Source organism: Ambystoma mexicanum, chromosome 6p (assembly GCF_040938575.1).
Source record: "Ambystoma mexicanum isolate Mex_15411 chromosome 6p, UKY_AmexF1_1, whole genome shotgun sequence".
Classification (NCBI taxonomy): domain Eukaryota; kingdom Metazoa; phylum Chordata; class Amphibia; order Caudata; family Ambystomatidae; genus Ambystoma; species Ambystoma mexicanum.
The window spans coordinates 580,260,451-580,276,016 of record NC_090935.1 but is presented as its reverse complement, the minus strand read 5'-3'; the positions used below and the strand labels follow the sequence as shown (position 1 = coordinate 580,276,016).

The 15,566-nt window shown below is 47.3% G+C and overlaps 1 protein-coding gene across 1 annotated transcript in view; it reads left to right on the top strand.

Annotated features, from left to right (window-relative positions):
• TENT2 (terminal nucleotidyltransferase 2) overlaps positions 1-15,566 on the top strand; it is a 1,145,598-nt gene that overhangs the window by 881,461 nt on the left and 248,571 nt on the right. Inside the window, exon 10 of the mRNA XM_069627408.1 lies at positions 4,391-4,434. Coding sequence (XP_069483509.1) covers positions 4,391-4,434 — 44 coding nt within the window. The remainder of the gene's footprint in view (positions 1-4,390; positions 4,435-15,566) is intronic.

Below are 15,566 nucleotides of genomic sequence, written 5' to 3'. Positions count from 1 at the left end.
ACCATTTTTCCCAACCGCGAACACAGGTAGCTAAAAATCACAGGAGCCTTGTTTTTCAAGATGGCGGCTTTTCTCACCATTTCTTTTTGGGAAGGTCCTTCTAGAGCTTGTCTCTGCGCACCAAACTAGGTTTGGTCCCTTGGTTTCTATGCTTTTGGCTGGCTTCAGAACTGAAGACCGCCTCTGGTGCCAGAGTGTATGGGGTGGGCAGCAAGTGAGAGAGTTGCCCGAAACCCCCTGTGCTTATTCTCTTAGGAGACTCAAATGCACTCTGGCATGATTGGCTGCCTGACTGTCTGGCAAGGACAGCCACTCTGCTGGGTGAGTGGCAGCTAGGCTGGTATGAATGGGAGAAAACAGTTTAAAAGGCATAGTCGACCACTGGAAAGAAAGAACCGAAGACGAGCTGGAAGAGGACGGCTGGTGCAACTACTGGACTGTTGGTTCTCCCTGTGGAGTCCTGCTGCAAGCCTGAATCGCCAAGTTCACCTCGACAGAGAAGCCCTTCAAGGACTGCTTCTTCGTTTGAGTTGGTAGGACCAATCCACTCGTAAGCCACCTGGACACCATTCTCGGAGCTGGTTGGATTTTCCTCAGAGTGCTGCAGGAAACCGAATAACCATGAAGGACACCAGCTTGTTTTCTTGAAGACCGCTACCGGAATCTTAGAATTGCTAGTTTGCCAGCTTTGTGACCAGTCCCCGTGCAGTGCATGAGTCCCCCGACATCCTCCCTCTTGTCCCCACGACTGAGGCTCAGGAACAGCCAGATCTGCAGGAACTGACAGGAGCAGAAGTCTACAGCTGCATCTTTTCTTCAATATAAGTGTGAAAACCCGACCGAGAGAACGTACCTCTCACCGCAAACGTTTGTGGAACTTTGGCTACTTGCAGGCCTAGTCAGCTTGTGACCTGACACATGCACCTTTCTTCTGTGAACTACTTCCGAGAACCGTGGCAAAGACTTTTCCGTTTAAATACCAGAACTGTTTTTACCTATACAAAACACTAGTTCATTGACTTTGGCCTACCTATTGCATTGAATCAACTCATCTGGTGAACTCAAACTATTTTCACTGTTTTAGAATAACTAATATTCGTTTTATTAACTTATGCCATTTTGCTGCTCCTTCAAAGTCGTGTAAATGTTTCAGAACCGGTTAGTGTGAAGTATTGTAGTATATTTTTGTGTGATATTGATTGCCTCCTTTTTAGTGAATGTTTTCTAACTTTGTAAATAAATTGAGAAGTATTTTACCAAGAAACCTTGAGTTTGTCTATCTGAATACTTGTGATTGTAGGCCTCTGTGTAACATCCTTACAAGCTCACATTCCCTCTTGAGATAAACCTGGCTGCTCAGCTAGCTACCAAAAGCTGTGTGGTACAGACTTATATCAAAGGTTGGTTTTGCTTACACCTGTAGTCCGAGTTGTGTGTAGTGGTCCACAAGGGTGCTGCATACAAACTTTGCCGAACACATGGCACTATTCCTCCAAAAAATGGGGTTCGGGGAATGTATTTGAAAATGGGTAGCCGCGTTGTACAGGGCCCCAACAGCAAGGGTTCAGGTGAACAGGGAGCTCTCGGCCTTGTTCTCCCTTTCGCGGGGCACGAGACAGGGATGCCCCCCCCCTAATGTATGCCCTTACAATGGGACCCCTCGCCATAGCGGTGAGGACCCATTCGGGTATCAAGGGAATTATACGGGGTGAAATGGAATTCAAACTTTCACTGTTTGCAGATGATATCTTGGCATATTTGGTGGAGCACTGCATATCTCCTCCCGCAACCCCTCCTGTCCTTGGTAAGATCCTTCGTGCAATTCTCTGGGCTGAAAATCAATAAATCAAAATCAATGTTTCTCCCTATCTGGACACAGGACCCACTGCTGGACTCTCCAAATAGGTTAATGGGGATTAGTGTTGAGACTCCATTTGTTACCTGGGTGTCCTCCTTTCCAGGGACCTCTCGAGACTAGCTCCAGTCAACTACGACCCTGCCATGACCGGAATCAAGACTGCCATGAGGCGGTGGGGTAATAGGATCCTGTCGTGGTACGGTCGTATGACGGTGGTGAAAATGAATGTCTTACCAAGGCTACTTTATCTCTTCACGGCCCTTCCCACGTGTTTCCCCAACCAGACCTTTAAAGATCTCCAGAAAGCAGTTCAAGACTTCATCTGGCAGGGTAAAACCTTGAGGGACTAGGACTATTCTCACCCTTCCTAGGGTGGAAGGGGGCTTCGGGTTACCAGACTTCCGCCTTTACTTCTGGCAAGCCCAGTTAAGGGTGCTCCTAGAACACATGAAAGAGGGCAATGGCACTTGTTGGACCGACATGGAGGATATGGATGCTCATCCTCTTAAGGTACAAGACCTCCTTTGGGCTCTGCGAAAGGCAATGCCGAATAGGTTGAAGAATCACTCAACGTTAGGGGTGCTCTGGTCGATCTGGCAAGAGGGGGCTCAAACCAACCACTTGCTGTTGCAACCAGTTTCTGCTGGAACCGAAGAGCCAGGGAGAGGAACACCAGATTGTGTGTTGCTTTTTAGTTGGACCCGAGCACCAGGAAGATCATCCCCACTCTTACCCCCCCCCCCCCCCCCCCCAGACTTCCCTGTTGCAGGACTAACAGACTGACCAAGCCTGAGCCACCTCAACAGAGTGTTGGACCCCAGATGCGAGAAAAGTCTGAAGTGGTATCGGAGAACCGCAGTGTTGCTGTTTGCTGTCAGATGCGAGGTGCTGAAACACTGAAGTGCCACTGAATTGAAGTTTGCCCATTGCTGCTGCTGATCGTCCCAGACGTCCTCCCTCTTGTCCCCACCACTGAGGCACAGAAACAAAAGGATATGCGGAGCTGTACAGGAACAGAAGCCAGCTGGAACCATTTCTTCTAACCAAAGGTACTGTAGAGTCTAAGAGAACTTACCTCTTGTGTAGCCTTACTTGATCTCAGTTAAGACTTGTCTTGGTTGCACTTCCAGAGTTGCTTACAGCTTTGCCCCTCACAAGCCTCCCAGCTTGTGACCCTTCAAGTGAATCTTAGTTCTGCAAACCTTTCTAAAAACATTGTGCAAGACTTGTACTTAACTGCAAATAAGATCTTCAACTCGCCTAGACTTTGCTCAACTAACATTGACTGTCCTGGCTCCCTGAAATACTCTTCTACCTCCGACTGTCTTTAGCTTTCCCCCAGGAAAGGGTTACATTTACTTGACATTGGAAGGTTTTTAAAAGTACGTACCAGTTTATGAATGCTTTAACCTTTGCTGTATTCCCAGATCTAACCTGCACAAAACTCAGTATTGCTCTAAATGTACCAATGATACATCAATGTCCAGTGTCCTAGCTATTTAAGTCACCTGAGGGTGTAGGAAGGGTCTGTCTGCCATCCCCAATGGGTATCCTCTGATTTCGAGAAACTAAGAGTGTGTTTTGAAGTGCATTATAATTGTTAATGTAAAGCTCCCTTCTGAAGAAGGCTTATATAATTGACTGATAAATACATTAAGAATTGTTTAATGAAGAAACTGTCTCACAACCTACTACGCACATTGACACTGCAAAGACATTATCCTTTTCACCTTAAGATTTATTTCCTTAGAATGTGAGATTCCGAATAGTACTTTGGACACAGCACGGTTTTGTTTTGTACATTCTGGCACTGACCGATCCTTAGTTAAGATAGGGGAAACCCCTCTAGCGCAGGGACGACAAGGCATTTTCCCAACCCCTTTTATTTATGAACAAAATTCTTTAGCGAAAACCCTATCAAACTTGTGTCAGTTTCATTCCTCACTCCTCAAACTGGATTGCCTCTCAGCTTTGGACGTTCACTTTGGCCAAGTAGTCTTGCAAAGTTTTCTGTTGTGATTATCTACCTCTCCTCCCGCTTCCAAATTTCTATACTGCTAAGGGAGTCTACCTAAGATGAGTCTTGGGAATGGGGCATGACGACTCCATATATACTGTCCCTTATGCCACAACCGGCATTTGAGCACACAACAGCGCTGATGAAGAAACGTTTTCAGCCGCTACCTAGTGTCTGAAAAAGTTTGACAACTGGCGCTTCAGAAAGAATATCTAATATTTGGAATCTGGAAGGAAAGACTAATCCATAGGACTAAACCATCAGAAAGAAGATGACAGTTAAGTAATTATGCCTTCTGACCACATTTCCTCCTTTCTTCCCTGCCTCAGTTCCATGTGTGCAGCCAGTCTTCAATGCTGCACTCTTTTATATGCAATGCAAACATTTATATCACCAAACTGAATCTATTTGTTCTTTTTTAAAATGCTGTGTTTTCTTTATGGTGCTTTGAAATATGCTCAATGCTCAGCATGAATTTCATTAAATGGTGAATGCATTCCTTTTTTCATTTGTAGCTCTCCCTGAGCCTATCCTTCCATCACTTCAAAGAAAATACCCAGTAAGTCCTTCTTAAATATTTTTATATCAAGTTTTATTCAAAAGGTCTGTGAATCTAATTCTTAATGCTTATGATTGTAGTCTAATTATTCGCCATTCACAATTTGTACTCCCAAGATCAGAAGCAAAAACACAAGTGTAATACAAACTGTTACTACAACTTAACAATCTTCTGTTTGACCTAGATAAGCTTCTGATATTTCTGTAGTGGACCACATATGAAAGGACCAATACAACACTAGAAAGCAGTTGGCTGTATCGCTGGCACAAGCACCCTGAAGTCTTTGATTTTCTAATCTTGTTCACTAGCTGTTAGGATAGATTTTCTTTCTGCTGCTTTCCTCCCACAGACTTCTATAGGAAAACAATTATTTTTGCTTTTGAGGACTGTGTCGAGGTGGGACTTGTGTCAACCAGGTATGTGGCCTACAGTTTATCCTTCCTTTGCGCAAGGCAGGTTTCCGCTACGTCCATATGGGCAGGGCATGCAACGCCTCCAGCAGACGCCCGCTACCCCGTCAATATCACTTACCACCAATCCAGTCTGTGAGGGCAGGTTCTTTGAAAAGTTCCTCGGGCTCATGTAATCTCCACATATGGGGGTCATCCACAGGGATGCCATCAGGGACTTGCTCCCTCCAATTGTTCTGCCGGCGCCTCAGGCCCCAGTACAGGCTCCTCAGCCTCAGAAGCCCAATCTGGCCCCCCAGCCGATTCTGCAGGCGGTTCCGCACCAGCCTCCACTGCAGCCTCTGGTCCCCGTACTGCAGCCACTGGCTCCTATCACTCCGCCTATGGTGCTGGACTCTACGGATCTGCAGGTGAACACAGATGAGGAGGACGACCCTGACGCTGTCTTCATCCAAAGCCTTCCACGAACGTCTGGTACTTGGGCCTTCCTCAGCCTGAGGTCGAGCAACCAGCAGAGGGGGTCCTCGCAGAAGTCCTCACGCTACGTCCCGTTGCCAGAACAGGGATCCCGATGCAGAAGGACGTAGTTGCCTTGGCCAAGAAGGGTTGGCTCAAGCCCCACTCAGCCCAGCCAGTGAATAAACTCCTGGAGGCCAGGTACAGGCAGATGGAGGGGGATACACTCTTGCTATCGGCCCATCCTCAGCCACACTCCTCAGTGATCGCTTCAGCATCACTGTACTCCATGCCTCCGTCGTCCTCCGCTTCCTCTTCTGCGGCGCTGCTAGGCAAGGAGGAGAAGATCTTGGAGGCCTACAGAAGAAGTTGTATTCCAACACGTCCTTGCACCTGCGTCAAGCCAACACGGATGCCATGCTGGCAGCTGTTAACCAGAGGCTCTGGCGGGAAATTGCAAATTTCCTCCCAGAGCTTCCGGCGCAGAGCCAATCACGATTCAAGGCGGGGTTGGCATGGCGCAGGGCGACATGGAGTCCTCCGTGGTGCACATCGACACCTCTGGTTGTGCCACACCTCTGGTCGTGCCATCTGTATGTCCACGGACATTAGAAGAACGGCCTGGCTCTGTGCTAAGAAATTCAACCCAGATGTCCAGGAATGCATACTGGATCTTCCGTTCAAAAGGGATGACCTCTTCCACTCCACAACGGATGAGGAGCTGGATAAAAAGAAAAACAGCTTTCAAACAGCCAAGTCTTTATCCATTCTTACAAAGACCATGCCTAAATCATACACCCAGTCACAGCAACGCTCTGAGAAGGGGTGTCCATACGGAGGTTTCCGCGACTTCCAAGAGCGGAAGTCCATGAAGCCTAACCATTTGCCGTCCCAGCATTGGCGCAAACAACAAAAAGGGGGAGGGAGCAAGGGTTTTTTCCAGTCTCCCTCCTCCGCAGCAGCCTCAGAGGGAAAGAAGGCATGACACGCCCCTCCGGGTCCACGTGTCTCCAGTGGGGATGGGGGGGCAGGCTTGCTCTCCATGCACATTTTAAATGCCAGATTTTCGCGGAAACCTGGATCCTCTGTAGTCTCCACGGGGTAGCACCTCCCTATCCCAGCCTCTCCTACCCTACCCTCCACTCCCACAGGTTGGGATAGCAACACTTTTGGCGGAGATCCGGTCGCTTGTCGAGAGCCAGGCAGTGGAGGAAGTCCCAACCTCCCAGCGAGGCTTGGGCTTTTACTCCAGGATTTTCACCATTCAGAAAAAGAACCAGGCGGGCCTGAGAGTTGTGCTGGACCTTTTCAACCTTCAACATCTCCATAGCTCTACAAAAATTCAAGATGGTTACGCCAGCTTTGATAGCAGAGATTTTGTGCAATGGAGACTGGGTGTGCTCCCTGGAACTGAAGTACGCGTACCTACGCGTCACGATCTGGCAGCCTCATCGTTCCTTTCTATAATTCAGGATCATGGGCTACCATTTCCAATACAAGGTGCTCCCTTTTGGCTTCAACTCTGCCCCCAGGGTCTTTACCAGGCTGATGAACACAGTGGTGGACGACTGGCTCATCGGGGCTAGATCTCCGGAAGCAGTGCACCATACCTCCCCTGCTCTTATGAACACACTGCAGAAGCTGGGTTTTTCTCTCCACCTCAAGAAGTCACAGCTGCAGCTCAAGCAGACACGGACCTTCTTGGGCCTCATTTGGGACACGTGCTGCGAGAAAATTTTTCCCTTGCAGGACAAGATCACGGCACTCGAGTGAGCCACGCCGCACTTCCACAGCAGAGAAGTGACCTCGGCCTGGTGGTACCAACACCTACTGGGTTTGATGGCAGCAGTCCTCTTGGCCGTCCCCCACACAAGACTCCGGATGAGGAGGATTCAGCTACAGCATCCTGGAAACCAGGAACGTAGCCATCTGTCAGATGATCAACGTTCCTCTATCACTTCACCCAGACCTCACTTGGTGGTCTGGGAACTGCAACCGGAGGACGGTCAGGCCTTTCCGGAAACCTACTCCACAGGTCACCTTCACCAGACTCCTCTCTCGAGGGTTGGGGGGGGCCACTTTGGATGACCACTACTTACATGGCACCTGGACCCAGCAGGCGTACTACATCAATTGGCTGGAATTGATAGCCATATGGCCGGCGCTCGGCCCTTTCTCCCGGTCATCGAGGGCAAGGTCGTCCTCATTCAGACATATGACTCAGCCTGCATGTTCTATATCAACAAGCAGGGAGGTAACCGATCCCCCTCCCCCACAGTGCAGGCTGGCAGTCAGCATGTGGGAATGGGCCCTGGAGAACATCTTCCGCACAGCGGTCCCCCTGCCAGGGGGAACCCAACCTGGAGGCAGACAGGCTCCTCAGACTGGGAGCGGACAACTACGAGTGGCAGTTGAACAACCTAGTGCTGCAGGAGATCTTTCACAAATGGGGCCACCCCCAGGTGGACCTCTTTGCCTCCCTGGGCCAACAAGAAGTGCCAACTGTTTCCCCTTATGGCAGGATCAGGGCCTGGGCTCCCTGGGCGATGCCTTTCGGATCAAGTGGGACGGAATGACAGCATACGCCTTTCCACTCACTCCCCTGATTCACAGGGTGATATGCAAGATCAAGGAGTCTCTCCTCCTCAGCATCATCCTAATAGCTCCATGGTGGCCAGCCAGGCCATGGTTTTCAGAGCTGCTCAGCCTCTCATAGAGGCCTCCCATGTGCCTGCCGATGGGCCCAGCACATGTTCAGGCCCAGCAGGGAGGCAGGGTCATTCACCCCGCACCAGAGAAATTGGCCCTCACAGCGTGGTTCCTGAACAGGTCACTCTAGGACATCTCAGCCTCTCTAAAGCTAATCTAGAGATCATACAGGGCGCCTGGAGCAAATCTACCATTGCCAAGTATAGGAGCAACTGGACCAGGTTCTGCCACTGGGCAAAATCTAAGGGCATTATCCATCGGGCATGCTCCCTGGACAACGTGCTCTCTTTTGGCACATTCAGGCGTGCAGGTGGACACTTGCCGCTCTTACCTGGCATCCATTGGGGGTTACAGAAACTCAGAGGTGGAGAGCTTTTCCTCCAACCCGATTGTCAAACATTTGACGGGTCTCGCCAGGCTCTACCCACCCATCAAGGAGCCACACCCCATGTGGGACCTCAACATAGTCTTGGGTGCCCTGGCGCACAAACCATTCGAACCAATGGCGTCTGCAGACATCAGGCTTGTCACCAATAAGACGGCCTTGTTAGTCGGCCTCGGCTCGCAGAATCTGCTAAATTCAGGCGCTGGTTGCTTCCGAGCCATACACTACGTTACACAGGGACAAGATAGTCCTACGGACGAACCCAACGTTCCTTCCTAAGTTGCCTTCCGCATTCCATCTGAACGAGGAAATTGTGCTGCGCATCTTTTTTTGCTGAGCCCAAGGACGAGGCACAGAGTTCTGCACTGCCTTGATGTCAGGCGTGCACTAAAATTCTACTTGGACAGGACAAAGAGCTTCCGCAAGTCGGAAGCTCTATTCATCACCTTTGGAGGTTCAAGAACGGGGTATCGGGCATCCAAGGCCTCCATAGCCCGGTGGTTGGTCTGGGCCATTAAAGAAGCCTACGAGGGACAGCATAAGCCACCCCCAGCCAACATGCATGCCCACGCGATCAGAGCTAAGGCAACTGCCATCGCCTTTCAGCGGCATGTCCCCTGGTAGATCATAAGCAGGGCGGCCACATGGGCCACCCCTTCGGTTTTCTGCAAGCACTACTGTTTGGACGCCGGCTCTAGAACAGACATGACTTTCGGACAGGTGGTTCCTAGAAACCTGTTGGCTTAAGGAGCGTCTACTCTCCACTCTGGGGCTACACTCAGTTGTAATCCCCCCATGCGGTATGGAGGGAAGGGGCGGGACGTAAGAGTCATTATAAGTTACTCACTGTAGTGACTAACATACTCTTAGTCTTTAGTCCCCTTTCCTCCATACGTCCCATCAGCCTCCCCCCCCCCTAATAAAACGGGTGTCATTAGGCAATGTTAATCTATTGTCGACTCATCTATGGTGACTGAGGTGTGGCGCCGGAGGGCGGAATCAGGGCAGTGCATGTTCGCAGGGCCACACCCCTCTAAATTTAAAGACTACGTTTTTTTCTGGTGAAAGGTTCCATCTCCTGTCCCTCACGAGGGATGCCCATGCAGTATGGAGGACAGGGAACTAAGAGAAACGTGTAATATTCCACACATCACTGCAAACTGCAGTTGGAATACTTTGTATCCTTATTACTTTTTTTTTCTAAAGCTTTTTGGTTACTTTTTCTGTCATGTTTTATACTTTTTACCTGTGCACGTTTGCATTTACTGTAAAGTGCACCTAAAGGTGTCTAGTATCCAAAGATGGCCATGCCAAATTGTTTTTGCCTGTTCTTTGGCCTTAGTCGGGAAATACTATGTATAGAATGCTCTTTCCCAGGGAAAGCTTTTGCTTTCATGGGCAAAATGCTGGTTTGAGTGTACAGATGTGGGGGCTGGGACTGTTGGGAAAGATTTTCTTTTTGCACCTTTCTGTCAATAGCGTCCTATGGGACCTGAAAATATTTGCTTGTTTTTTTTTTTAACCCTGTCCTGATTTTTGGTGGTCACTAAAGCCTTCTACTTCACTTCCCTTGCCTGTTTTGCTCGTGTTCTGGAAACATACTAGTCCCAAGGACTGTAAGTACTGAGACTCACTTTAAGAATTTTTTTAATTTTGCAATTGCACAGATCACCTTACAGTGAAGTGCAGTTAAGATATGTTGTATCCTTATAACTTTGTATCTAATGGCTTTTTGGTTACTTTGAGAATGTACCAAAGACAAGCTGGTGGTAGCCATGTGATTTTTACAGTTTTTGTGGTATTCTTCTCGTGCACTTTCACAACTAATGGTGGTTAGCACTCTAAAATGGTTGTGCCACGAGATGTGTGCTTGCTGTTTGGTCATATTGTCCTTGGCCGCCTTTCTGCCTTTTCAGGTCATGTAACTTAAATACAAACAGGCAAAGATGTAATGTGACAGGATTGCGAAAGAGAAGGGCAAAGCTTCCCAGCTATTGTTGCCCAGACTTCAAGTGTTTTAAGGCTTATCCAGATGATCTGACAATGGTTCTGGGTCCTCCTCTCATCCAAGGTTTCTTAAGAATCTGTTGAATGTCTGTGATGGAGAAAATTAGATTGATTGGTCAACTGCATTTGAGTATGCTTGTGAAATGCAAGAGGTGAAACAGTCTGATAAAATTGCATGGTTGCTCAGCAAACTTGCCCATACTGGCTGAAGTGCTTTGAAGGATGTTGGGGAGAGTTCTCATAAATGTGCTAATTCCCTTCACATTAGAGACCTCAAACAACTTTGCTGGATTTTGAGGACTTGATTTTTTACCTGGAAAGAGTGTGAGCCCTTTTTCCCATTCTTCCATGTATTTTGATGTGTTTTAGACTTCCCAAAGGTGTAAATACCTTCTCTAGGATAAACTGTTTATCAGAGAATGTAAGGTTAAATTGACTTTACAAGTCTTTTTAAATTCCTAGACCAGCACACACTATCTTCCTATAGAGTGCTGGAGGGGTTGCCTAGTATCCCCTGTGTCTAGAAACTCATGTAGCAGTCAAATGCTACCCTTTCCCATCGAAATGGCTGGTGGCAGTGGTTTAACAAAATACCATGATTTTTCCCAACCGCGAACACCGGTAGCTAAAAATCGCGGGAGCCATGTTTTTCAAGATGGCGCCTTAAGCCCCTTTGTTTAAACAGGTCCCAGGTCTTCTTTTTTCGCCATTTCTTTTTGGAAAGGGCCTTCTAGAGTTTGTCTAAGCGCGCCAAACCATGTTTCGTCCCTTTGTTCGTACGCCTTTGGCGGGCTTCAGGACTGAAGACCGCCTCCGGTGCCTGAGTGTCTGGGGTGGGCACGAAGTGAGGGACGTGCCCGAAACTCCCTGTGCTTCGTGTCCTAGGAGACCCAAATGCACTCTGGAGTGATTAGCTGGCTGGCTGGCTGACTGTCCGGCAAGGACAGCCACCCTACTGAGTGAGTGGCAGCTAGGCTGGAATGAAAGGGATAAAACGGTTTAAAAGGCGAGTCTCTTCGACTAGAAAGTAGTCGACCACTGGAACGAAAGAACCGAAGACGAGCTGGAAGATGACGGCTGCTGCAACTCCTGGAACGTTGGTTTGCCCCGTGAAGCCCTGCTGCATGCCCGAATCGCCAAGTTCATCTCGATAGAGAAGCCTCTTCAAGGACGACTTCTTCCTTTTGAGTTGGTGGGACCAATCAACTCATAAGTCACCTGGATACCATTCTCAGAGCTGGTTGCATTTTCCTCAGTGCTTTAGGAAACCAAATAACCAGGGAGAGGGACACCCGTTTGTGTGCTCGACTACAGCTACCGGAATTGAAGATTTGCCAGTTGCCAGCTTTTTGACCAGTCCCAGTGCAGGAGTCCCTTGACGTCCTCCCTCTTGTCCCAACGACTGAGGCTCAGAACAGCGAGATCTGCAGGAACTGCCAGGAACAGAAATCTTCAGCTGCATCTTTTTCTTCATTTGTGAGGTACTATGAAACAAGACTGAGAGTACTTGCCTCTCACAGTGAAAGAGCTTCAAACTTTCCCAACTTGCAGGCCTAATCAGCTTGTGACCCAACACATGATTCTTTCTTTTACAAACTACTTCTGAGAACGTTGGCAAAGACTTTTCCGTTTAACTACCAGAACTGCTTTATCCTATACAAGACTTTAGTCCATTGACTTTGGCCTAACCTATTGCATTGAATCGACTCCTCTGGTGAACTCAAAACATTTGCACTAAGAATAATTGTGATCATCTTCTTATTAACCTATGCCTTTTTGCTCCTCCTTCAAAGTAGTTTAAATGCCTCAAATGTACAGTGTAAAGTACTGAAATATATTTGTGTGTGATATATATTGCCCCCTTCTAGTGAATGTCTTATAACTGACTGTGAAATAAATTAATGTCTTTTGCCAAGAAACCTTGAGTGTAAGAGTTTATTTGAACACCTGTGATTGTAGACCTCTATGTAACATCATTACTCTCACATTCCCCTCTTGAGATGAGCTTGGCTGCTCAGCCTGCTACGAAAACTGTGTAGTACAAACTTATACCAAAGGTTGGTTTGCTTACACCTGTAGTCCTAGTTGTGTAGTGTTCCCAGAGGGTACTGCATACAAACTTTGCCTTACACTGGTGGCAGGCGTTGTGGATAAATTGTAGAGTTGTTACAGTGAGTTCTGTTTCACTTTTGTTCAAATAGTAACCTTCACAAGGCTAAGCACCACTAGAAAAACAATTGTAACATGCCAGATATGGATAACTTCAGACAGGAAGCCCTGATCGTTCTAACAATAGAGCAACAAAGAAATGGGTAATACCAGGAATCTCCCTGTTAAAGGAAAGGCAAATGAATTAATTGAAAGATTGTTGAATCATCAAAACCTGAGTAGTAGGCCCGTCATACCTGCTATCTCAGAAAATGTGGAGGATGATAATGATTCAGAGTCTAACTCTGTTATTGAAGAGTCCGAAGAGTTAGAGGAGTCTCAGAATGTGAGCCCCTCTTTACCTCAACAAGCTCTTAGGCCTCAACCTTTAGCCACAGGCACCCTACCAGGTCCAGTACAGAGCCCGGAATATGTCTCTCTTGAAGAAATTAGACTTGAGTTAGAGTTCAAAAGATTACAACTCCAAGCTGAAAACAAACAGCATGATCTCAAACTAAGGGAAATGGAATTACAACATGTGCTTGAAATGAAGAAATTGTCTCTTGAAAATGTTTCTATCCCAGAGTCTTCTAGGTCTTCCAGTCCTAAGAGACCTTGAATGCCCAAGGAAGCTGTGAATATGTATGAGGTGAAGCTTCCAATTTTGGATTGATTGGATGCTTTTGAATAGAACTATGGGATTCATGGTTTCACAGGGAATCTGTTGATTCCTTGGCTTTTGTCTAGGATCCCCCAGGTTGCAACTGATGCTGTAATGGAGGTGGGGGAACTTGAAAGATTGGAGTATGAAAATGTGAAGCTATCATTAATAGCTTGATTTGGGACAACTCCTTCCCAGTACCTTAAGAGCTTTAGGACCCTCAAAGACTGATGGTACCCCTTGGGCTACCTAGGTTTGTGAATGTTTGAAAAACTTAGATGGTTGGGTTAAGGGTTACAGAGTGAACTCTTTTGAAGGAATGATAAATCTGTTTTTGTTGGAATCTATTTTTGATGCCTGCTCTCCTGAGCTGAGACAGCATTTGGCTAACTTTAAAGAGATTGATCCCAAGAAGTTAGCAAAAACTGCTGTCTTGTGGGTTGCCAACATGGCTACTTAGGCAGAATTGCATGCAGTACCCTCTGGGACCACCACATACAATTAGGAGTACAGGTGTAAGCAAAACCAACCTTCGGTATAAGTCTGTACTACACAGTTTTGTGGTAACGAGCTGAGCAGCCGGGCTTCTCGAGAGGGAACGTGAGCATTACAAGAGGTTACACAGAGTTCTTACAATCACAGTGGTTCAAGTAGACACTTGCACTCAAGATTTCATAGTAAAACATGTATTACACAATCATTATTTAGAAAACATTCACTAGGAGGCAACTTAACATTATACACAAACACTTCAATAACAAACCTATGAGGTTCTGAACAAATTAGGCTCCCCTGAAATAGGAGCAAAATGGCATTTCAGTTACTTTCAATGGGAGTAAAAAGGCACAAGTTAGCAGAATAGATCACAAATACTTTCTTGGGCAGTGCAAATAGTTTTAGTTCAGTATAGGACTCTATTCAGTTCAATAGGCCTAGGCCAAAGTCAATGGACTAGTGTCTTGGATAAGAAAGAGCAGTTCTTGAAGTAAACGGTAAAGTCTTTGCAAAAGTTCTCAGAAGTAGTTTGTATGAAAAAGAATCATATGTTGGGTCACAAGCTGATTATGCCTGCATGTTGGGAAAGTTCTACGAACTTCACCGCGAGAGGCGTTCTCTCAATCGGGTTGGTACAGTACCTTAGTATGAAGAAAAATTTGCAGCTGAAGACGTTCGTTCCTGCAGATCTCACTGTTCCTGACCCTCAGTCGTGGGGACAAGAGGGAGGAAGTCAGTACTGCATGCAATTCTGCCTAACACTACTCACAGGATTCTGGGGCCACTCATAAAAATGATGAAGGGAAGCAGCAAAAGAAAAATGACAAAGAGAATTCTAAAACCTCCAATCCAAAAGAGGGCCACAAACAGTAAAAGGGTAAGCCACATGGGAAACCAGGTCAGTCTAGTGATGCCTCTGGTGCCAAACCAGAGTGAGGTCAGCAGAAGCCTCCATTTGTCAAAACATTTGCAAAATGTTATGCTTGTGGGTCAACTGACCATGTGAAAGGGGATCCCAGATGCCAGCGTAAACCTTCAGGGGTCCACACTGCCTCCTTAGCCTTCATCCCTGAGGGAGAAGTACATATGGCAAGTGGAAACTTTCAACTATTGGCTGAAGACCCCCATTGGAGTCTCTGCCAGGGTTTTAGTGTCACTGGGTCTGTGGGAACAGCAGAATTTAGAGGTCTATAATTCTATACCAGATAACACAAGAGAATACTACAAGGACAGTGTACTTGTAAATGGTCAGGAGACCCCTGCCATTCGAGATACTGGGGCCAGCCTTACAGTAGATGAATGAAACCCTTTTCAAACCGGAGGATGTTGCTAAGGCACCCACAGGCCTCGTTAAGCTTGCTGGAGACCCTGTCCAAATGCTTCCAAGACTACCAGCTCTCATCCAGTGCAACAATGGGACTGTAAGAATACCCGTCAGTGTACAAAGTAAGGTACCTGGGAGAGGCCTGCTGGGGAATGACTTAAACTCTTGGAGTTGTATCAAGCACCCCCAGGCCTCCCAGTAAAAGGAAACAGGAGCAGACAAGGAAGGCCAGAGAGCTCACCCTAGATGACTCACAAGAGGTTGTTACAGGAGAACCTATAACACCCAGTGCACAGGAAATGCTAACTTCTATTTCCAGGAAAAAGGAGACCAATGAGAAACCCAAGGTCTCAGGAAACCAGAAAGATAGCACTGCTGTGCATCAAACCAGGACATCCCCAAATCACACCTTTGACTACTCCACCAGCTGAGGCTGAGTGTGAGAAACAACCAGGAGAGGTTGAATCAGCTGCTGCAGATTCAGAGCTGGAAGACGCCCTTCCCCCCTGTTTGAGATCTGGATCCTAAAGACCATCC